This window comes from Canis lupus, chromosome 11 (assembly GCF_048164855.1).
Source record: "Canis lupus baileyi chromosome 11, mCanLup2.hap1, whole genome shotgun sequence".
Classification (NCBI taxonomy): domain Eukaryota; kingdom Metazoa; phylum Chordata; class Mammalia; order Carnivora; family Canidae; genus Canis; species Canis lupus.
The window spans coordinates 46,542,298-46,567,151 of NC_132848.1; the positions used below are offsets into that span (position 1 = coordinate 46,542,298).

Sequence of the window (24,854 nt, forward strand, 5' to 3'; positions counted from 1 at the left end):
GAGGTTTTTGATGACTGCTTCAATTTCCTCCCTGATTATTGGCCTGTTCAGGTTTTCTATTTCTTCCTGTTCCAGTTTTGGTAGTTTGTGGCTTTTCAGGAATGCGTCCATTTCTTCTAGATTGCCTAATTTATTGGCGTATAGCTGTTCAGAATATGTTTTTAAAATCGTTTGTATTTCCTTGGTGTTGGTAGTGATCTCTCCTTTCTCATTCATGATTTTATTAATTTGAGTCTCCTCTCTCTTCTTTTTAATAGGGTTGGCTAATGGTTCATCTGTCTTATTAATTCTTTCAAAGAACCAACGCCTGGTTCTGTTGATCTGTACCACAGTTCTTCTGGTCTCGATTTGTTTGAGTTCTGCTTGAATTTTAATTAATTCTCTTCTTCTGCTGGGCGTGGGGTCAATCTGCTGTTTTTTCTCTAGCTCCTTTATGTGTAAGGTTAGCTTTTGTATTTGAGTTCTTTCCAGTTTTTGAATGGATGCTTGTATTGCGATGTATTTCCCCCTTAGGACTGCTTTTGCTGCATCGCAAAGATTTTGAACGGTTGTATCTTCATTCTCATTAGTTTCCATGAATCTTTTTAATTCTTCCTTAATTTCCTGGTTGACCCTTTCATCTTTTAGCAGGATGGTCCTTAACCTCCGTGTGTTTGAGGTCCTTCGAAACTTCTTGTTGTGATTTAGTTCTAATTTCAAGGCATTATGGTCTGAGAATATGCAGGGGACGATCCCAATCTTTTGGTATCGGTTCAGACCTGATTTGTGACCCAGTATGTGGTCTATTCTGGAGAAAGTTCCATGTGCACTTGAGAAGAATGTGTATTCAGTTGAGTTTGGATGTAAAGTTCTGTAGATATCTGTGAAATCCATCTGGTCCAGTGTATCATTTAAAGCTCTTGCTTCTTTGGAGATGTTGTACCTAGAAGACCTATCGAGGGTAGAAAGAGCTAGATTGAAGTCACCAAGTATAAGTGTATTATTATCTTAAGTATTTCTTCACTTTGGTTATTAATTGGTTTAAATATTTGGCAGCTCCCACATTCGGGGCATATATATTGAGGATTGTTAAGTCCTCTTGTTGAATAGATCCTTTAAGTATGAGATAGTGTCCCTCTTCATCTCTCACTACAGTCTTCGGGGTAAATTTTAGTTTATCTGATATAAGGATGGCTACCCCTGCTTTCTTTTGAGGACCATTCGAATGGTAAATGGTTCTCCAACCTTTTATTTTCAGGCTGTAGGTGTCCTTCTGTCTAAAATGAGTCTCTTGTAGACAGCAAATAGATGGGTCCTGCTTTTTTATCCAGTCTGAAACCCTGCGCCTTTTGATGGGGTCATTAAGCCCATTCACGTTCAGAGTTACTATTGACAGATATGAGTTTAGTGTCATCATGATATCTATTCAGTCCTTGTTTTTGTGGATTGTTGCACTGAACTTCTTCTTAAAGGGGAATTTTAAGAATCCCCCTTAAAATTTCTTGCAGAGCTGGTTTGGAGGTCACATATTCTTTCAGTTCCTGCCTGTCTTGGAAGCTCTTTATCTCTCCTTCCATTTTGAATGAGAGCCTTGTTGGATAAAGTATTCTTGGTTGCATGTTCTTCTCATTTAGGACCCTGAATATATCCTGCCAGCCCTTTCTGGCCTGCCAGGTCTCTGTGGAGAGGTCTGCTGTTACCCTAATACTCTTCCCCATAAAAGTCAGGGCTTTCTTGTCTCTTGCTGCTTTAAGGATCTTCTCTTTGTCCTTGGAATTTGCAAGCTTCACTATTAAATGTCGAGGTGTTGTATGGTTTTTATTGATTTTAGGGGGGAGAAATCTATTTCCTGGATCTGAATGCCTGTTTCCCTTCCCAGATTAGGAAAGTTTTCAGCTAGAATTTGTTCAAATACATATTCTGGCCCTCTGTCTCTTTCATCGCCCTCGGGAACCCCAGTTAAACATAGGTTTTTCTTCCTCAGGCCGTCGTTTATTTCCCTTAATCTGTCTTCATGGTCTTTTAATTGTCTGTCTCTTTTTTCCTCAGTTTCCCTCTTTGCCGTCAACTTGTCTTCTGTCACTCACCCGTTCTTCCACCTCGTTAATCCTCCTCATCAGGACTTCTAGTTTGGATTGCATCTCAATTGATTTTTAATTTCTGCCTGATTGGATCTAAATTCTGCAGTCATGAAATCTCTTGAGTCCTGTATTCTTTTTTCTAGAGCCACCAGTAGCTGTATAATAGTGCTTCTGAATTGGCTTTCTGACATTGAATTGTAATCCAGATTTTGTAATTCTGTGGGAGAGAGGACTGTTTCTGATTCTTTCTTTTGAGGTGAGGTTTTCCTTCTAGTCATTTGCTCAGTGCAGAGTGGCCAAAAACAAGTTGTATTTGGAAAAGGAGAAAAAGAGAGAGAAGGAAAGAAAAGAGAAAAAGAAAAAAGAAAAAAGGAAGAAAGAAGAGAAAGAAAAAGAAAGGCGAAAAAAAGGGTGGGGGAAGCAATCAGAAATCAAAAAGAGGGGATCCCTGTGGCCCAGTGGTTTGGCGCCTGCCTTTGGCCCAAGGCGCGATCCTGGAGACCCGGGATCGAATCCCACGTCGGGCTCCGGGTGCATGGAGCCTGCTTCTCCCTCTGCCTATGTCTCTGCCTCTCTCTCTCTCTCTCTCTCTCTCTCTGTGACTATCATAAATTAAAAAAAAAATTTAAAAAAAAAGAAATCAAAAAGAAAAAAAAAGAAAAAAAAGCACGGGGGAGTATCTTTGACTGTATACTTTAAATCCCTTGGCTTCCCCTGGAACTTGTCCGTCTAGCTGGTCTTCTGGGGGAGGGGCCTGTTGTGCTGATTTTCAGGTGTTAGCACTTGGGGGAGCTGCTCTGCCCCCTGCCTGGTGCAGGGCTCAGTGGGGGTTGTTTACCCCGTGAGGCCCCTGGAGGAACAACCCTGAGGCCAGCTCTGGAGCCCTGGCTTCAGCTCCCGCAGTCTGCAGGGCCTGGAGGCTCCGGGGCGGGGCCGCTGATCTGCTCAGCTCGGGGCAGGAGCGTCCTTGCTGTCCTGGGCCCTCCCGGCCTCTGCCTGTCCCGGGGGAGGCCGGATCCTGGGTTGTGTCCCGGTTCCCAGTGCTCCCGGGGCCTGCGCTGTTGGATTCGCACTCCCGCCCCACAGCCCCCTCCGCGGAGCCGCCCCGAGCCCCTCCGAGCTGCTCCGGGTCCCGCCGAGCGCGCTGCAGCCCTTAGGGAGCTCGGCGTATCTCCCGGGGCGCAGGTGTCTGTTAGTGTCCCAGGGAGCCCGAAGGCATCCCCGCCCTCCTGGGTCCTGCTCCAACTCCCTGCAGGCGCCTTTCCTCCCGGGAAGGTTGGTGCAGCTCCTGCTTCTCCGGTACTGGGCTCTCCTGTCCTGGGGACACTCGCCCTGGCCTTAGCCCGGCTCCTCGCGGGGCCCCTCCCCCTTGGAGGCCTTTTGTGTCTTTATTTCTTTTTCCCTGTCTTCCTACCTTGATAGAAGCGCGAACTCTTCTCACTGTAGCCTTCCAGCTGGTCTCTCTTTAAATCTCAGGCCGAATTCGTAGATTTTCAGGATAATTTGAAGGTTATCTAGGTAATTTGGTGGGGACAGGTGATTTGGGGACCCCACTCTTACGCGATCTTGCCCCTCCTCCTTCTAGACTTGTTCTTATTAATGTATCAGTAATTACAGTAAGTATAAGTAGACTAATTACTCTGCTTAGAAGTTAAAGATCATCAAATTGGATTTCTAAAACTCTTAAGTCCTAGGACACCTGGGTGGCTCATTCAGTTAAGTGTCTGCCTTGGCTCAGGTCATGATCTCAGGGTCCTGGCATCAAGCTCCACATTGAGCTCTCTGCTCAGTGGGGAGTCTGCTTCTACCTCTCCCTCTGCAACTACTCCCCCTCGTGTGCATGCACACACATGCTATTTCTAAAGTAAATAAATAAAATCTTTTAAAAAAATAAATAAAACCCTAAGTCCTACATATACAATTCAGAAAAGTTTAAAGTAAAAGGATAGAAAAACACATATGTTGTAAACACTAGGAAAAAGGAAGCTCGATTGGTGCATTAAAAGCAGTCAAAATAAAATTTAGGGCAAAAAGCATCACTAAAGATGAAAAGGGCCATTTCACAAAAGGTTCAGTTCCCTAGCAAGATAATTTTACCTTTCTCTGTACCATCGTAATGTTAAAAGTTATAGAAGAGAAATTGACAGTCAAATAAAAATAAAATCTGCAGAGTGGACTGTTTTTAAATACATCTCCATCAGCAATTGATAGAACAAATGTGTTAAAAATTAGTAAAGATACAACATACCTGGACAACACAATTAAAAGGAAAAAGGACTTGTCCTAACAGACATGCATAGAACGTTGGCAAAAATATATTATTGTCAAGCACAACAGGAACATTTACAAATTTATGGTAAGCCATAAAGCACATCTCAAGAAATTTTAATGACTTCAAATCACACAGAGGGTTTTTTCTGACCACAGTGTATTTAACCTGAAAATCATAACAGAAAGATACTAAGAAAATCTCCAAGTGCTTGGAAATTAAGATCTACTTATCTAAGTAAGCTCTAGGTCTAAAAACGTATTATGAGGGAAATTAGAAAATATTTCATCCAGACAACAATGGAAATACATCAAAATGTGTGGATGCAGCCAAAAAGGGGAAATGTACTGCCCTAAGTGTGATGCTATAAAAACACAAAAAAGCCTAAAAATTAATTAGCTAAGTATTCATCTTGAGAAGTAAACCTGAAGAAAGTAGGAAGAAGGAAAGCATAAGGATTAGAACACAGAAGTTAATACAACAAAAGATAAACATTCAACAGAGAGAATTAACAAAGCTAACTTTTTAAAAAGGCAAATAAAATTGATCTCTGGTGCAACTGATCAAGGAAAAAGGAGGAGGCACAAGTAATAAATATCAGAGCTGAGGAAAGGTGGTGTGGATGCTAAAACAATACGAGGATATTTTTAATCACAGGCCGATAAATTTGAAAATTTGGAAGAAATAGGCAAATTCCTGGAAAAACGTAACTTCATAAAACAGATTTGAGAAGTAGAAAATCGAAATAGTTCCTGTGACCATTAGAGAAACCAAACTTAACAGCCTAGCAGGCAAACAAATCTAACACAGGCAGGTGGCCGATGAACCAGCCACTTGCAGATAGGACAAGAGTGTTCAGTGGTTAGCCACTCTCTTTAACCCTCAGAGGGTGGTGAGGCTGCACGTGTGTCCAGATCTTTCAGGGATGCAAACCTGTGTATCAGCTAGGCAAAGGCCAGATGGGGTCCTGGCAGGTGCAGAAAACTCTTAAGAGTCTTTCCAAATAATAAACTGTCATCGAGGACCATCAGTTAACAGCATAACCATTTTGTGATTGTTAAGGTAAGGAAACTTCCACTAGAAGCTAAGAAAACTTGGCTCTAGGACTGATTGCCCTTTGGGGTATATGTAAGGTAATATAAGGACCCCCAGCTAGAGTAATCCTAATACTCCACATTAAGGCAAGATCATGTAAACTTCCCAAAGGGACATTCATCTAAATATCAAGATACTATGTTTTTTTTTTTTTTAAAAGGAAGTCAGCTCACAAAATTGTTTACTTATAAAACTAAATTGTTTTTGCAAATGTTCAGGATATGTTAGACAGTATCCTGCTGATCTCTGGTGTTACATCCTTCTGTTGTTAGTTCTCATAAAGATTCAGAAGGAATGAAGGTCGCTGAGCTGTTCATGTGACGTCACAGGATCCTGGAGATAGAATTTGTGGGTGAGAATAAAGGAAGCACCAGAGAAGAAATCACAGAATGTTTCAAAGTGTCATAAACTCTGACAATCCAGGCAGCTTGACAGAGGGGGGATCAGTGCTACCACTACCATTTGAGGGTTTTTTTTTTTTTTCCACCAGAAGTTGTCAGCTCCTCCTGCCATCCAGCATTCCAGAGAGCACCACAAGGCTGGGTGGGACCTCTTCTGCTTGTCCTGGGCTCACATGTTCATACTAAATGAAGCAGTTGGGGATTATTCGGGAAAAAAATTTGAGTTATCACATGGCCTTTACCCCACCAGGACTTCTTGCTTTTGGCTATGTATATTTTAGATGCTAAAACTTGCTCAAATAAATAAATAAATAAATAAATAAATAAATAAATCTCTCGTTTGTACAATGGAATATTACTCAGCAATTAAAATACAATGGAATATTGCTCAACAACTAAAATCCAGTGGAGGGTGGCCTGGGTGGCTCAGCAGTTTAGCGCCGCCTTCAGCCCAGGGCCTGATCCTCAAGACACGGGATCAAGTCCCACGTTGGGCTCCCTGCATGGAGCCTGCTTCTCCCTCTGCCTGTGTCTCTGCCTCTGTGTGTGTGTGTCTCATTAATAAATTTTATAAATAAATAAATAAAATAAATCTTTTTTTGAAATCCAATGGAATATTACTCAGCAATTAAAAAGGAAGCAGGTGGGGGTGCCTGGGTAGCTTAGTCAGGTAAGCATCCAACTCCTGATTTCAGCTCAGGTCATGATCACAGGGCTGTGGGATCGATTTTTTCAGGTGTGCAGTAACAGTCTGTGGGGCAGTAGGACTTGCCAGAAGTGCATAATTGATGCATGGACAAAAATATTGCTCTCTGCCCTTCTGGTGCATAGCTCACACATGCTTGGTAAGTACTCACACTAATTCTTTCTGCATAGGAAAGAAAAAGTCCAAGTTCAAGACGTTTAAGAAGTTCTTCGGGAAGAAGAAGAGAAAGGAATCGCCATCTGCCACAGGGAATAGCGCCTGGAAGCAAAGTCAGGCGAAGAGTGAGGTGATTGCCATCGAGTCGGGACCAGTAGGCTATGACTCAGAAGATGAGCTCGAGTAAGTTGACTTGTGTGTCCTTCAGGCTCATGTGCTCTCATTAAAGCAGGTGGGGGGCCACAGGGGCACGGGGGGACCCGAATACTGTCTCATTGCCTTGGTAACTGGCTGGATTTCTGAGCCCACTTCCCTCCCAGGGAATTCCACTAGAGGTTTTTCCAGAGAAGTTCTGTTTTCTGTCTCTTTATACATAGGGATGGAGAAATTTGAGGGAAAATATGATCAGGCACCTGCTATGTGCCAGGTGCTGTGTTTTACATTAAAAGTCTACAGTCACTGTGGGAGACGAGGTCAGATCCAGCTAGCATTTTATAAATGAGCAAACCAAGCTTTAGAGAAATTTTGGAGGCCTTGCCCATTGCCCTGCAATGAAAAGTGGCAAGATTAGGATGTAAGCCATGACTTTATTTGACTTAGCACTCTTTTTGAGGACATAGATACTATACCAGGAAAATACATCCATTAGAAGGAGAGGTAAGGGGAAGGCTTCTTGCTGTCAAGTCCTAGAAAAATCATACAAAAATCCTGTTGGATACAAAAGAACCAATAGGTATGAAAATTTGGGGAAATCTAGTGAAGTGATCCTTATTTCTATAACTTGTACTTCACCAAAATATAGATACAGTAAACATGCTTCAGTGATTCCAGCAGTTACAAAAGGGAAAAAATACACCCAGATTTGTTGCCATGCAACAAACATAGTTTTCATTCGAGAATAAAACTCCACGGAAGGTATAATGACCCTTGGGACTGGGGAACAGACCATGCTAGGACCAGGTCACAAGCTTCAGCATCCCTGTGGTGGTGTCTGGTCCCCTCTGTCCTCACCAATCTCCTTGCCTTTTTTTTTAAGAGGAGTAGGAATTATGTTGACCACTTGGTGGCACCAGATGACTGAAGCGGAAAGATTCACGTTTTTTTCCTTCAGGGTTTTTGTTTTTGTTTTTCCTGGCGCTGGCAGGGAGCAAGAAGGACCCACACTGCACTTTGTGAAGAGCACCAAGGATGGGCTGTATACATACGCATTTTTTCCTTAGGCAGCATGCTCCATATTCTGGGGGAGTAAGGCATTATCGTGATAATATTGCTAATTATTAATTATTAAATGTCTTCACTGGACCAGCCCCAGGTCAGTTATAACACTCACTTCCACCAACACCCTGTCTCTTGACCAGAACACACAGTGGCCTTTCCAACCAGAGAACAGGATCGCAGTAGGGGTGAGCAGGGATTGAGTGTGTGTGTGTGTACATGTGTATGTGAGAAATGACCTGTCCCCTGGTGTGTCTCCTCTTTGTCCCTGAGCCCATGGAAAATGGGGACAGTTTCTTTTTTTTTCTTTTTTTCTTTTTTTTTTTTAATCTTTGTGTTCCTAGCACCTGGCAGAAGCCAGGCCCTCAATTACTGGTAAAAGTTTGCTGGAGTGATGCTAGGTTAGGAAGCATCAGGTTAGGATGCTGGTCTCACGAGCCCAGGAAATACTTGCTTTTAGAGAGCAGTACAGAGGATGGGACAAAATCTTTCCCCCCACCAACTTTATTGAAAGATAATTGACATATAACATTGTGGAAGTTTAAGGCATATAACATGTTGATTTAATACAGACATATATTAAAAAATGATTACCACCATAGAGCTAACACCTATATCACATCACCTAGTTATTTATTTTTAAGGTGAGAATATTTAAGATCTATTCTTTTAACAATGTCCAAGTATATACTACAATAGTATTGACTATAATTACTATGCTATATAAACTGTGTTATAGATCTCCTTAACTTCTTCATCATATAACTGGAAATTTGTACCATAACCACTACCCTGCAGCCCCTCGTAACCACCATGCTATGTGTTCCTAGGAGTTCTACTTTCTAAGATTCTACGTATAAGTGAGATCCTACAGTATTTGTCTTTCTCTGTCTTGTTTCACGTAGTGGAATGACCTTGGGGTTCATCCATGTTGTCACAAACCAGAGGATGTCCTCCTTTCTCATGATTAAGTAATATCCCACAAACATACACACACATAGACACACACACATATATGTATACACACATTCATACTACATCTTCTTTATCCATTCATTTTTTGATGGACACTTGGATTGTTTCTGTATTTTAGCTATTGTGAATAATGCTGCAGTGAATCTAGGAATGCAGATCTCTCTTCAAGACCCTATTTTCATTTCCTTTGGATGAATACCCAGAATTAGAATTGCTGGATCCTATGGTAGTTCTATTTTTAACTTTTTTTTTTAAAGATTTTATTTATTTATTCATGAGAAACACAGAGGAGAGAGAGAGAGGCAGAGACACAGGCAGAGGGAGAAGCAGGCTCCATGCAGGGAGCCCAACATGGGACTGGATCCCAGGACTCCAGGATCATGCCCTGGGCTGAAGGCGGCACTAAACCACTGAACCCTATTTTTGCCTATTTGGCAAAAATTGGCAAATTTTTGGGCTGCCCAAATTTTTAACTTTTTGAGGTGCTTCCATGCTGTTCACAGTGACTGCACCAACTTACATTCCCACCAGCAATGCAGAAAGTTTTCCTTTTCTTTACATCCTCGCCAGTGCTTAATCTCTTATCATTTTGATGATAGCCATTCTAATGGGTGTGAGATTTGCATTTCCCTGATAGTGATGTTGAGCATCTTTTCATGTGTCTATTGGCCATTTGTGTCTTTTTTTGGGAAAATATCTATTTAATTCTTCTGCCCATTTTTAAATCGGATTGGGTTTTTTTCTTGCTATTGATTGATATGAATCTTTTACATATTTTGGATATTAACCCCTTATCAGACATATGATTTCCAAATATTTCCTCCCATTCTGTAGGTTGTCTTTTCATTTTGTTGATGGTTTCCTTTGCTGTGCAGAAGCTTTTAAATTTGGTATAGTCTCATTTTTTATTTTTGCTTTTGTCGCCTTTGCTTTCAAAAATTTATTGCCAAGACCTATGTCAAGGTTGCTTACTACCTATATTATCTTCTAGGAGTTTTACCATTTGGGGTCTTAAGTGCAAATTTTTTTTTTAATTTTATTTATTTATGATAGTCACAGAGAGAGAGAGGCAGAGACATAGGCAGAGGGAGAAGCAGGCTCCATGCACCGGGAGCCCGATGTGGGATTCGATCCCAGGTCTCCAGGATCGCGCCCTGGGCCAAAGGCAGGCGCTAAACCGCTGCGCCACCCAGGGATCCCTTAAGTGCAAATTTTTAATCCATTTTTTTTATGGCGTAAGATAGGGTTCAGTGTCATTCTTTTGCTCGTGGCTATCCAGTTTTTCCAGCACCATTTATTGAAGAGACTGTCCTTTCCTCATTGTATATTCTTGGCTTCTTTGTTATAAATTAATTGACTATATAAGGGACAGAAATCTTAGAAGCACTCCTTAGCCCCTTTGAGAATCTGTGTGCCTTCTAGATTCTGCAGTACGTTGTCATCCATCACCACGGGCAAAGGATGCCAAGGTACATTAATGGTGGCAAACCACATGGGACCCTGTGGGTTTAAAAGGCTGACACTCATTTATTGTGTCTGTGTTGTTATACTTTTTAAGTCTCTTAGTCTGTAATGATTTTCCTTCCCCCTCCCCACCCACCCCACTTTGTTTCTTGTCATTGATCTGATGGAGAATCAGGGTAATTGTCTCAGTCAAATATCCCACATTCTGGATTTGCTTTTGCTTTTCTCTTGCTATGATTGAACTCATTTTTATCGTCTCTGAATCTCTCGTAAAATGTTACATGGATCTAGATATTTAATTAGATTTAGGTTCAAGATGGTACTGGATACTCACTGTCACATCACTTCATGAGACATATGCTATCTAGTTGTCCCACTTCTCATGACACTAAAACTGAGCAGTGGGTTTAGAGGGTCTCTGTCAGTGATACACAAACCTTCACCTAATGGTTTCAACACCTGCTGATTATTTCATTGCAAAATGGTGGTTTTCCTTTTCTTTTTTTTTTTTAAAGAAGTCTGCCCTTTTATTTTTTTTTAATATTTTTTTTTTTACATTTTTATTTATTTATGATAGTCACAGAGAGAGAGAGAGGCAGAGACACAGGCAGAGGGAGAAGCAGGCTCCACGCACCGGGAGCCTGACGTGGGATTCGATCCCGGGTCTCCAGGATCGCGCCCTGGGCCAAAGGCAGGCGCCAAACCGCTGCGCCACCCAGGGATCCCTGGTTTTTCTAATTGTATTACTCATTCTGCATGTGTTACTTGAAATTCTTACATGAAAAAGACCTTTCCTTTGTCAAGTCCTTGGTTTCTCTGACATGCGAGTTGTCCAGGAAAAGCAGCATAATGCCCGTTTCTTTCTCCTTTTACTAGTCTACCTTCAGAATAATAATCTGGGATGTAGCTAGTACCCTAATTTCCAATACTGACCAATGAGTTTTGGTTTTCTTTCTTCTCTGTTTTTTTTCTATATCATTGTGAACACAAAGTTTCATATATTTGATTTGCTTTAGCCCATGGCAGTCTTTATTCATTTTTATGTTCACAATGTCTCATCTTACACTATTGGGAGTCACTTCAAATTACCTCCTGGATTCTTTAGACATGACCCCTTTGTCTTTGAAACCTTCGTTGCTTGCTTTCTTGTACAATGAGAAATCCCAGCTTTATTTTGTACATTTCCTGTCTTAGACCTATAATCAGCCATTTCTTCACATGGTCCTGGTTCCTTTTAGTGTGAAATGGCTGTTAGAGACCACAATCTGGCTGCCAGAGGTGATGATTGCTAGTTGGCTGTCATTGCTTCTAGACTTCTTCAGTAGATTAGATATACTAGAAAATGCATTTTATTTTTTAAGGGAAAAATAATTCACTGATATTTCCAGTTAAATGTAATAAGACAAAATTTTTACTTTGATTATGTGACTTCACTGTTCTCTAATACTGAGAATCTTGGTTCCTAGTGATATTCACAAAATTATTTATTTTCTTCATATAATATAAAAATTTCATTACTCTGCTTCCCACACAGAGGTTACCTATAAATATTATTTTGTACTATTTTTTAAAAGTCAGTATTGCTACCAATAAGACTGCCAAGTGTAATTTCATATCTTTGTTTTGTTGTTGTTTTGGGGATTTATCCTATTGTGAATGTAGAGTCAAAAGTCACTTGGTGGGGGGTGCACCTGGGTGGCTTAGTGTCCAGCTCTTGATCTTGGCTTAGGTCATGATCTCAAGGTTGTGAGATGGAGCCCCTTATTGGGCTTCATGCTAGATATGAAGCCTACTTAAGATTCTCTCTCTCCCTCTCCCTCAAAAAAAAAAAAAGTCTCTTGGATGTTGAGTTAAAGTCACTTGAAATCATTCTTTTCTCTGTGCAGTTATGCCAACAACATGATATAAAATTAGGCTCATTTGTTTCTGTTTGTTTTCTAGTTTTAGAGATTATCTTATTTCCCTTTTTGTTTGATTTTTGTCTTCTAACTATATATAATATTTACATAGTTTCAAAGACAAAATTGTAAATGTATAAGTAAGTGCCTTGGCACCTTGTCTCCCCATCTCGTTTTGTCTTTCCCGTAACGGAAACTATTTTTATTCATTTGTTGCTTATCCTTCTATTTTTATGTTTTAAAACAGGAGCAAACAACACACTTCACATATGTTCCCCACTCCCCACGTAGAGCTAACACACCGTAAACATTGTTCTGCACTCTGCTTCACTTTCTAGTGAGTGTGGTCTGGCGCTGCCCGGTACACATAGCCTTCTTACCCTCTGGGTCTGCTGCAGGGTCTCTATCAAATGATGTTCCGTGGTTTATGCCGGGAATCTGCTGAAGGCCATTTGGGTGTTGATAGTCTTTTCCTTCTGTAAATGTAGCGAATGGCCCTGAGCATGTGACCTTTTGTGTTTTTGCCAGTGTATCTTTATGGAGGCCTTTTTGTGCTCTCTCAACTCTTGCTTACACCCAGAGTGGAGGTGTTGGGGCAGAGGCTATGGTTTCCAGTGGGCACCTGGAGGAAACACAGGTGTGCGTGTGATCTTTGTAGCAAAAGCTGCCATTGTCAGGGAGGGCCTGCAGGTTGTTTCACTTGGCTTGAGGACACATCCTTCAGGGAGCCGTCGGTTCCCCACTTGCAGACTCACCACTGTGGGCTAGAAGGAAGTTGGCAAGCATCTTTAACCAACACAACGTGATCTGCTGTGGAGCGGGACCGCTTCTCAAAGTTCCTAATGCCTGGTGGAGGACAGGATGCCTGGGGCGGCCTATGGGTGGGGGAGTGGGGAGCACAAATGCCCAGAGCCTGTGGGGGCGGGCTTTCCTTCCTTCATCATCAGGTCTTGATCACCTCCTTCCACCTATTGTTCAGGCGGCCACTGCTGCTAGGAAAATCTGACAGCTAACTCCCACATCCTCTTAGGACATTTTATGAATGCCCTATGGGTTCAGTGCTGAATTGGAGTCTTGAGCTCAGGGTTGGGGCAGGGGCCAGGATGGTGATGACAGAAAGGCCCACCATCTATACTCCAGGGCCTAGGCACACAAGCTAGAATGCACAGATCATAGCAGGTAATGAAAAGAGGCATAGCTTTGCAGATTTGCAGTTCTCATTTCAAACCCAGCCTGTGGAATGTGTGTTTTGTAATACCTTGCAAGGACACCTCCATCAGGCAGGCCTTCAGCCTGCTGTGCAGACACAACCTCTAGCCCACCGAGAAATGGCCTATTTGCCCACGAGGAACAATTTCACCTTCCTCAGACATCCACCACGATCTTCTACACAGCCTCCCAGCCAGCGGAGGCCCCCAGCCAGCCCTTCATTTCTATAGTTTGTGTCTTAGACCTCATACCTCATAAACCCTAGTTTTCCAATTAGTATAAAGAATTCACACAACCTTCAATTCAGATCGTTAGGAAAACTCTGTCTCTACAGTGCTCCTAATAGTGGACTGTGGTATTTGACAGGGTGAAGATAAATGGAGTCAAAGGCCACTAAAAAATAAATGCAGCCAAAGGCTTATTGTGGATGTGCCATTAGGCCCCAGGCCTCTGGTTGGGGGAACACAGAGTTTCACAGTGCCTCTTTTATCCTAGGGAGTCGAGGGGCGCCCTGGGCAGCCGGGCCCTGTCACACGACAGTATTTTCATTCCTGAGTCGGGACAGGACCCTACTCGGCCTGTGCGGGTATTTTCCCAAGAAAACGTGTGTGACCGGATTAAAGCCCTGCAGGTAAACTTTTCCTTGGCAGTGACAATGGGTATGTATGTCAAGTATGAGTCGAGAAGTTTTAAAATTATTTTTGCTTAGTTTTTTTGACATATCTTAAAGTATAACTGCATGCAGGATGCACCAAATCACTTACAGACAACTTTTTAAGTTCAGCCCACTACAACCAGGCCAGGGCATCAAAAATATCCCCTGAATGAATGAATTGGAGCAGGAAGGTGTGTTGATAAAAAGTTGCCAATGAAAACTAGAGCAAATATTCTTTATTATAATCTAGCTAAAAATACAGTGTAATGTGAAAATGGGACCACCACCTCCTCCGGGGGGCCTTCCTGCCAAGCGGGGAGAGGATGCTGGCATGAGTTCCGAGGATGATGGTCTGCCCAGGAGTCCCCCAGAGATGTCCCTGCTGCCTGACATCGGTCCCGGCACAACCATAAAGGCAAGTGAAGCCTGTACCACCTCACAGCTTTGTGCGCGCTCACCTCAGAGGGCAGTGGGGGGTTCTGGTGGCCCGTGTGTGTTCCTATAAGATTCCCACAGTCTGTGGCCAGGAGGTATCCCAGACCAGGTCAATGGAGCTCACAGTCAGTCTTTGGGCTGCATTCATTTTCATTCTTTGAGCAGAAATTTCCATCTTGTCAGGAGATGCAGTGTGGGTAACATTTTTCAAAGTGGTACAGATCTGATACAATCGACCCTATACCTGGTTTTTCCGGTCTGAGCAGGTGACCAGACCGGGCTTCCCATCTAAAAAAAAGGGAAACACCTTGATGTCTGTTTTCTGTTGTCATGACATTTGGCTGGAGGAGGAGGGAGTGGACTTAATCTGGACTCTCAGATCTGAGTCGAGGGCCCTGAGAACTTGCTGATCTAGGGCTAGAATGCGAGGTGTGGTGCTGGTAAACAGGGCAATAGGGGAAGTTTGACAAGCAGGAAGGGTACTTATGACTTCAGCAGGGCAAGGGAGCTGATCCTGGATAACACTCTTCCCCACTAGAAAAACAGGAGGAGGAATTGAGTCTTGTATAAGCCCCGGCTCGTGGTGCCACCATTTTAAGCTCATTCACTGTACTTGTATGTAAATGACCATTTTTTTCCCTTTAGACACACCTTACTGGGGGGTGGATAGAATTGGAGTTATATGTGTTATGCTGATACTTGAAAAATAAATGCCAGAGTCCATGTTTTATAGCCACTTCTTGCCCTTGTGTGTTCTTGGAGCTATGGCTTGTGCCCTGGCGGGGGTGCTATGCACTGTGAATCTCAGGGATTCACTGTGAACCGCCGTCTTGGAGATTCTGAACTGCTCTGTAATACATGCAATAGTCACTTCAACTTGGACATCCAGAAGCCCCCTTGCAAAGGCAGGGAAAAGAATATTTACCTAGCTTGGGTGCAGTTGAGAGCTCCCAGAGCATCGCTGATACCAGAGGAAGGACTGTGGTATAGCTGAATGTAAGTAAGCCCTAGGGTAGGGGGTTTGCTCAGAGCTGGCTAGAGAATTGTTCTCTCCAGAATTCTGCTCTAAGGTGAACCTGTCCCTGCTTGTTCCATGAGCAGGGTCTGAAGACTGAACTACCCACACCCACTCTCCCATGTTGAAGCAAAGAGAAGACAAGGATTATTTGGCCCATTTCCTGGATTTCAAGCCAACCCCATACCCCTTAACATCTTAAATACTGGAGGTGAAGGTTGACAGGCTATGGCTGCCTGTGGTGTCACATGACAGACCCATCTTGTACTCTGAAAGGAGCAGCTTCAGCATCCCCAGCCTCAGGACCAGATGGGACTTTGTATGCTTCAGGGCCATGTGTTGGGGAGATGACTCTCACGAGCCAGTTAACTGACTTGCCCTCACACCATCCCATAGTTCTCTGGCTCTCACAGCACCATGGTTCTCTGCCTTTAGCTGGCACAGTACAGAAGAACAGGTAGTTTCTAATTCCATTCATTGAGGCATGAGCCCAAATCCAAACCTGCAAAGCCCTACAATGCACAGATTCCATAGTTAGCTGCGTGGGAGCCACTCACACTGGCCAGGGCTGGCCTCCTCTTCTCAGCATCCCTCCTATGGTGATTATGTTACTGAAAAAAACAAGGTTCTCAGATTTTATTAATTGGTAGTATGAACAAGCTACTAGTTTCATAAGAAACTAAAATTGGAGCCTTTAAGACTTAAAAAATAAATATAATGTTTATTATCATGGTTTAAAAGACACAGTGATCATATTTTATGCCCTGAAAGTTTCTTGGGCACAGTGAAAAACTGAAACAGCCCACAATCCCATCCTTTTGGGATTTAAGGTATCATTATGTCAAATATTGTGGGTTATATAAAAACATTTTAAAGGGTGCATTGTTTCCCCCTCTCAACCTGTCCAATGTGCCCAAGAAACTTAAGATTATTGTGATAAAAGGTTTCCAGTAACAAGTATCTCATGACATTACCAAGATGATATTTCCTGATGGAATGAGTCTTTCAGGAAGTGCATGGAATTATTTTTAAAATCTCATTACCACATGAAGTGATAACTAATGAAACTCTATTTGGTGATTTTTAAGGTAATATGTTATCAAACTAGCCATCTGTGAAGTGTCCTGCCATTAAGTAGGAAACACTGGGTAGAGGGTGGCAAGTTGGCAAGTCGTCTCTGTCCTGGGTGATGAGGGAAGATAACATAAGGAGAGAGACAACATGGGCTCTGGCAGAAGCAAGCGCGCGCACGCGCGCGCACACACACACACACACACACACACACACACACACACACACACACACGGCTGTGCAGCCAGGCAGGCGGCAGGTTCTATAACCTGTAGGAATCTGTCCCCGGAAGGTTTTGGAGAGGATTATGTGAGGTCAGGTAGGTCAGTACCTCCTCTTCCCTCAGCAGGAAAGGCCAGCTGGAGTGCAAAGCCAGCAGGCTCCTCCTTCCCACAAAGGCCCCACTGGCCCTGCTTCCTTTCTGCAGGCTGTTCCCCCTGCAGCAGCCTCAGCCCACCCCTTGATGGCTGAGCCCCTCTCTTTGAGGACAAACACCTTAAGGCAGCTGTCACCCAGGGTCACTCCTGAAAAAGCCTGCGAACTTCAGACCAATTTCCCATTCCTCCAATGTCACATTCCTCCAACGAAGGGCCCGCGTTAGACTTTTTAAAATCATTCACTTCCAGAATCATCCAGAAGCACAGATTTCAAGACAAGCCGGGTGAGTGGGAGGAAGCAGTACAAGGGGCAATTCTTTCAACCCACAGATAAAAACACAGGTCAGCTTTCCTGCTCCACCCTACCTCACGTAATTACCTCACTGATCAAACCCAGGACTTGCAGTTCTCCTCAGCCGTCAAGGTGTTGGTTTTTCAAGCCCGAAGAACCCTCAGAATGACCGCGAAGACTTGAGAAGTAAGCATTCAACGCCTTAGCAGAAGACCAGCCATGACAGCCAGCACAGGGGTTTTGCAGGGACAGAGGTCATTGTGGTCAGAGTTTCTGAGAAGTTAAGCTCCTTGCCCGGCCTCATGCCCTCAGGGGCTGGAGTGGGCCTGAGCCCAGGACCATCCGCTGGGTGCGCTCAGGCAGTGCAAGCGCAGGGCGAGCTGAGTAGAGAGGAGGCAGGGAAGGCTTGTCCTTTGGGTTTATGGAGGGGGTGGTGGGTGAGCGAAGCCCATGTCCACACAGAAGACATAGTCATTCTCACCTGGGAGTAATTGCATTTGCAAAAGCAGTTCATCTTGCCTGTTCTCTTAAGTCCCCACAGGCAGAAAATCAAAACCCAACGTTTTATGAAGTGTTCACGCGTTGTTCCTCTAGAACGCACCCATTCTGGTGGTGACCCTTAGAGGACGCCTGGGAGACATGTCACCTGTGCAGTCTTAGGTAACTTCCTGAGTCATCAGCTACAACCATGGAAGCCAGAACCACAGGCACAGAGGAAGCCGCGAGTCCTGTCCTGTGGTTTATTGTTTTTTTCTTGCTTTATTCCCATAAGAACCCAAGTAGCTGAAACAAGAGAACTAAAATGGACCATGTCCACTTATAACCCTTTTCCCCTCATTGTAGTAATGGTCTTCTCCTAGTTGGCAGGAATAAACTTAATACTTGCAGGAGAAAACGTAAGGGACCTTTCTGCTAACAGGGAAAATACATTTCTCCGAGGAAGTTCCCTGGCAGGGGCAGTCCCTGCATCAGCTTGTCTCTCTAACAGTGACTTCCTTCTGCTACCCCTAGTTTAGCAGAGGCTATTGGAACCTGCATGGCGTGGGCCTCCAGGGTTGTGGAAAAGAAACTGGGCAAGATATACCCAGGCCCCTGGGAGTCTGCCTGCTGCCCACGTTGCTCTCTGCCCCTTCCTGAGGAGGCCATTTTCACGGGGGCTTATTAAATCATTATGAGGTGCATAAAATTATGGTCTTAGGTTAAAATGTAAGCTTGATGGCCCCTTGCACCCAATAAGATGGCTACTATCAAAGAAAGAAAATAACAAGTGTCAACAAGGATGAGGAAAAATCGGAGCCCCTGTGCAGTGTTGGTGGGAATGCAAAGTATGGGAAACAGTATGACGGGTCCTCAAAAAGTTAAAAATGGAACTACTCTGTGATCTAGCAATTCCTACTGTATGATCCAGCAATTCCACCTCTGTGTGTATCTCTGAAAGAACTGAAGGCCAATTCTTGAAGAGGATTTGTACACACATGTTCACAGCAGCAGCATTCATAGTAGCTAAAATGTGGAAGCAACTCAAGTTTCCATTGATGGATAAATGGCTAAACAAAATGTGGTATCTACATTCAATGGAATATAGTTTGGCCTTCACAAAGGTAGGAAAGTCTGATACATGCTACAACATGGGTGAACTTGATGTTAAGTGAAATAAGCCAAACAACAACAACAAAAGGCAAATAGTGTATTTAATTTAATTTAAATTAAATGTGAGGTACCCAGAGTAGTCAAATTTGTAGAGATAGGAAGTAGAATGATGATAGGAAGTAGAATGATGGAAGTAGAATGATGATGATAGGAAGTAGAATGATGGCTGCCAGGGGCTGGGGTGGGGAGGGAATGGGAAGTTGTTGTTTAGTGGGTACAGAATTTCAATTTTACAAGAGAAAAAATTCTGTGGATGGTTGCCCGACAACATGAGTGTACTCAGTGCCACTGAACTGCGTGGTTAAAAGTGGTTGCAATGGTAAATTTTGTTGTGTGTAGACATACAAAATTTGGAAAACAAAAAACATTTGGGGAAAAAAATGTAAACTTGACACAAATACTGAGCACCATACTAGAAGTGGATGCCAGGCTTGTGACTAAAGCCCAGCACCTGCCAGATTCTCTTTCTGTTCCTCACTCCTCATTGGGGCTACATTTGCTCATGGGTGTGCATGAGGATCCCCTTCCACCAATTCATGCTGATAAATATCTTTACAATAGAACCCACTTAGACTTCACTCAGTGAAGGAGTTTGCCAAGTTCAGTGGGCAGGCAACTGTCATTCTTCCACGTGACTACCAAAATCCCCCTCCTCCCGACAACATTTTTGCCCTTGACTAACTACCAGTGCCTCCCTGCTGAGGTATGAGGTAGGAAAATATTTTTAACTCCAGATGGTAACTTGAAGCCAGATTTCTCCAAGAGGACACATGAAGACAGAAACTTTCTAGAATGAACAATGCAGTTGCAGCGATGGGATGCTGGGTGGTGGGCTTGGCACATCCTATGCTGCAGCCTGTAGAATCACACCTCTGGGCCACCCTCTCAGTTTCCAGAGGCAGGACCAAGCCTGCTTTTGCAGAGATCAGATTGGTCCATTTCATCAGAGAAAGAAGCTCTTGTCTGAAGCGCGTGTACCCAGGGAGGGTGAAGGCAGAGTTATCTCACCAAGGATGCCGGGGACACAGGTCCTCTGCTTAGCCTTGGAAATGAGAAGTTTTTAGGGGTTAGGCCAACATTTAAAACTCCCAGCCATTTACCTTTCTAAGGAAGTACCCCAGAGTCCTTCCTGTTGAGAGTCAGATTTTACATCTGTCCCTCTGCCTAAAGCCCAGAGGCGGCGTGGGAAGACTGAGCTCACTAAAAAGAGGGGGTTGATATGTTGGCTGGACCCACTCCCAACCGAGAAGTTAATGCTGGGTGTGCTTGCTCCTTGTCCCTTGAAGGTCTCTGTAGTTCCCTCGTCCCGGCCACAGTCTCCAGACCAGCTCCTCTCCAGGCAGGCCAGCGACGCCAGTGTCTCCCCCCGCACCTCGGACAGCAGCTTGGCACCCGTGGCTGATTTCGATTACCCTCCAGAATTCTCCTCCTGCCTGGACAACTCTGCAGCTAAGCACAAGCTCCTGGTTAAGCCCCGCAACCAACGGTCCAGCAAGATGAGGCGGCTGTCTTCGGTAATTGGGCTTCGTCCTCCACGCAGAGGCAGGACAGGCAGGCCCTGCGGCACCCCCGCTCCCGCCACCCCTGCCTCTCTCCTCTCAGGGTCATGTGCCCCTTCCGAGAAACCCCCACAGCCGGTGGGGCATCCGCAGGAGCTGGAGTTGCTCTTCCTTTTCAATATAGGTCAGATATGTCTCTTCCCCACATAAATATGCCACGTGTTCAGGGCAGCAAATCCTACAAAGCTGCTACGTGCTGTGGGTGCCTTGCCTTGCCCACGGCGCTCCGCATAAGGCCTGTACTCCCGGCCTGGAACAACCAGGCCCTACCTGCCTCTCAGACTGCCTCCTATTCTCTCTCTCTCTCTCTCTCTCTCTCAGCACTTTGATGCCTGCTGTATCCACTGCTTGAGACACTCTTCTCCTGGCTTGCTCCTTCTCAGTCTTTGGGTCTCGGCTCCGAGGTCCTCTCCCGCAGAGAGGCTCACCTGACCAGCCTATGGAAAGCATCCCTACCTTCCCACCAGCATGTTCACTTCCTTCATAGCACTGGCCATGCACAGAAGTGACCTCTGTGAATGTGTGAGCTCACTTCTTATAGCCAGTCTTTTTGAGACCTCGTCCCAGCCCATAGGGCATGCTAGCTACAAAGCTGGCATTCAGTTTGCATTGGTTGGATGGATGGATGAATGAGGGAATGAGCCGGTGACAGAGAAGCTGATGCACTAGCGTGGACTCCTGCCTTGGGTGAGGACTCTTTTAGTGGTATGGGGATTGTGCCCCTGTGAGGACCGGCCACCCCCCACTTTGGTCATGCTGCCTGCGTAGTTGTCAGCTCATGGTGCTAGGAATCAAGAACTCATTCATGCAGTGCTTTGGCCTTATAGTACCAGTGGGTTAGAGGTCCACATAAGATTGTTGCCTTCTCTGCTGCCTGGTGGTGCCCACAGTGTCTCAGCCCTGGAGGAGCTGAGAGCAGGATGTGGGGCCAGCATGGCCACAGAAAATGACAGTGCTGACAGAGAGATGCTCACAGCCCAACATTCTCTTCCTCCTTTCCTGGAGACAAGATTGTGGGGTACCAATGAAGTGCCCAGGACAAGCTAGGTACTCAGCTAGGATCAGTGGGCTGGGGCCTCTCAGGATTCCAGGGACTCCCTGGAAGTAGTGGGTTTTCCTTTGGGCAAGGTGCTTTTTAAACTCTTGGCAGCAGGGTTGACTTTAGAAGGGACTAACACTGGAGAAAGTAGTGAGCTGTGATTACCCTCAGGCTAATGTGTCCTTTTGTTAGCTGAGCTTTATTCCCGTGGAGATGTCTTTTGCCTCGGCAAGAGCACACATAACTAGCCACAGCCTGGCCAGGCTTTGTGGCAGAGGGAAGCCCAGGTCGTACTCCACGTGGAAATGGGGCATCCCCATTCGCTGTCCGCTGGACAAAGCTGCTCCTCTCATTCTTTCTTGACATCTTAACTTGGTTTAGCTCTTGATCCCCATTTTTTAGAATAACAGAAATTCTGATTTAGGCCATCTGGGAAAACATGTCTTGATTTAAACTCTCATTTATCTATCCTCCCTTCTTCTTTGCTTCCCCTTCTTGGTAGGGAGCAGGCATGGATACCTTCAGTTTTTGACTGGGCAGCAGTGTTGGCTAGTGGTCACAAGTGTCATTCTTGGGTTCTGAGGTGGAGGCCTCTGGTCTCCCTTTGTCAGGAGCACCCTTTGCCCTTGGTCACAAGGTCCCTCCTCCCCACTATGAGGACTTTCCTGGGACTCTGGCCCCTCTTGGGGGATCAGGGTGCTTGCATATGTTCCCATTCTGCTCTCAGGGTGAGGAGGAGTGGCCACACTGCCCCCTCTTATACCTTGGGACTTCAGGAGAGATTCACGGCCCACCTCCCCCCGGCATCTCTCTCTGAGTCTCCAGTTTAGTCTCCCTGCTACTGTCCACATTCTGTCCTCTGTCTGGGCAGAACAGCTGTCCAGTCCGGCCAGGCATTCTCCAGCTCTGTCGTCGGTGGGGTAAACCCTCTACTCCACACCATCTAGGCTCAGAATCTTCTGGAGCTCTGGAGGGAAAAAAGGTTTGGGGGCGGGCTTTTCTTACCTTAAAAACTCTATCTTGGCACAATTCACAAACAAACCAACCTTGGCTTTTAAGACTGTGATATTTAATACAAGTTAGAAAAACACAACCAAGAGTGCATTTGTCCAGATTCTTCTGCCCTGCCAGCACAGAGGTCAGGAAAGACCAACACACACAAGACAAATGCTGGCTGTTATCTCAGTATTTTATGCTGCTGCTCAGAACCATGCCCTGTAGTGCGGCTCTGACGCGCTGGAAGCAGAACACCCACGACTATTTACACCAGCGTCACCACCCTGGCTGGTCCTCATCCCAACCCAGACAGTGCCAGGAGCAGGGGAGTAGGAGCAGCATGATTATATGAGTAGCCTGGAGTTGTGGCTGACAGAGCTGCCAACTCTGGTCTCAGAGTCTGACATTACTTACGGGCAGTGTCCTCTGCCCAGAGATGACACGGATGCTGCCCCAAGACTCTTCCTTCCTTCCAGTAAGAGGAGGCAGATGTGCAGGCACCCATGACAGTCTCCATCTTGGTGCAAGCTGAGCAGTGGGTCCTCTGCTCCCTCTTCCTCCAGAGGGTTGTGAGGGCCCAGAGAAGGAGGTGAGGGGAAGTGGCGGTGGAGATTGAGTGGGTATATGGAACCTTCCTGAATCAGAAGCTGCTTTGTTCCTTGCAGAGGCTCTGCTCGGTGTCCAAGTCTTTGCTCCATGCTGCCTTCGTCCTGCCCGGCCCTTCACTCTTACCTCCTTGTAGCTGTGAGTGGCTCAAGGTGGGATGTGTCCAGCCAGGCCTGCTTCTCAGCTTTATGCTCATCTAGTGAGGGTTGTGATAGTTTTAAAACGTGACCCACATCCTAAACAGGTTTCAACATCAGTGATTTCCTGTAGTCACAAAAGACAGGTAACACCTTTTAAATCTGCAGCTTTTGAAAATTCTTCTATAGATTTCTTTGCATATCTTCATCTTTTCAAATCAAGGGGAATAGGATTGTGCATCTCGGCAAGAGTTAGCTTAGGTATTGTCACAAACATCCCAGTTACCCCGTGTGCTGTTAGCAAGCAGATGCCAGCTGGAAAATGTTAAAATAATGCCAGCAAACAAACAAACAAAACACAAACACTCCTGCACGTTTCTTAACATAAAGAAAGGGGGGGGGGGGCGTCTAATGTCCTGAACTTTTTTTTTTTCTTTCATGAAGATAGAAGTGTTTTCTGATGTCCTGAACTTTTCAAAAAGATTGACCTCAACACCCTCAAGCTTTTGGTCATTTTCTCATAGTGCTTTTGAATAATTTATGACTACCTTGATCTCCTTCCTGAGCAAGCAGCTGATTTTGGGTATGGCAAGGAGGAAGCTGGACTAAATTTAAATTCCAGAGACTTCAGAAGAAAAATACGGGGCAGTGTTTGATTGTCAAGCCAGTAGGGCTTCAGGAGAAGAGGAGCACCATAAGCTTCAGGGAATAGGCAAGACTTCCTATAGGATTGGAGTCTGAGACCATTCTTGGGGGGATGCTGGTAGTAGTACATGCTGGGGGTGTGGGGAAGGAGGAGCTGGCCAGTCATTCGGCCCAGAATGTGGCATATTCAGTAGTGGGCTCTCGGCTTGACCTGAGCAGGGAGTGAGAGAATTTTAAGACCAGAGAATATAAGATCTTTGATTTAGCTGAGAAGTTTGGATTTTTTCCTTCATCTATGGTCTGGAATTTTTCTCTTACAAGTTGTGGTTTGCTCTGGACTGTTTGATGTGATATGAATCACCCTTCAGGCAAACCATTCTCCCTTCCTCATGAGGCCCGTCCCTGGAGATGAGAGCAAGGAGATGGGACATAGCTCCCAGGCAGCACAGGGTCATAGAGAAGAGCACCAGCCCTGCAGCTAAGCTAATAAGCTTAGTCTTGACCAAGGTGTGGACCTCTCTGAGCTCCCAGTTTTCCAAGTGCAAAAAAGGAAATAATCTTTTTGCTTATTGGGATGAATCAAGAGTAAATGAAATAATAGGTGTGGAGTGCAAAGCACAGCAGACATCCAGCCAATTTGATCCCCTTTGCTTCATTCACTCTTTAGAGCAGTGTCCACCGGTTTGTGGCTCGGCCACTAGAGCCTTAAGCATACTATTTACTATAAGGGCATAGCTGCCACTATTCTGCTGAAAGCTGAACTCCTAAGACTGGTAAGGGAAGGATTAAGAAGAGACACAATGTGTGAATGTCTGCCTAGGTGCCAGCCTTAGAGGCACACTGCTTCCTTTAGACCATATTAAGCCTTGTGCAAAATGGAAAGGTCGTGGGCTTCCTGATATCGGACATAATGATGCTGTCTTTTGTCC

The 24,854-nt window shown here is 44.8% G+C and overlaps 1 protein-coding gene across 1 annotated transcript in view; it reads left to right on the forward strand.

Moving 5' to 3' along the window:
- CRACDL (CRACD like) overlaps positions 1–24,854 on the forward strand; it is a 79,703-nt gene that overhangs the window by 29,497 nt on the left and 25,352 nt on the right. Inside the window, exons 3-6 of the mRNA XM_072842673.1 lie at positions 6,702–6,870; positions 13,944–14,079; positions 14,354–14,518; positions 20,230–20,457. Of these exons, the coding sequence (XP_072698774.1) occupies positions 6,702–6,870; positions 13,944–14,079; positions 14,354–14,518; positions 20,230–20,457 (698 nt within the window). The remainder of the gene's footprint in view (positions 1–6,701; positions 6,871–13,943; positions 14,080–14,353; positions 14,519–20,229; positions 20,458–24,854) is intronic.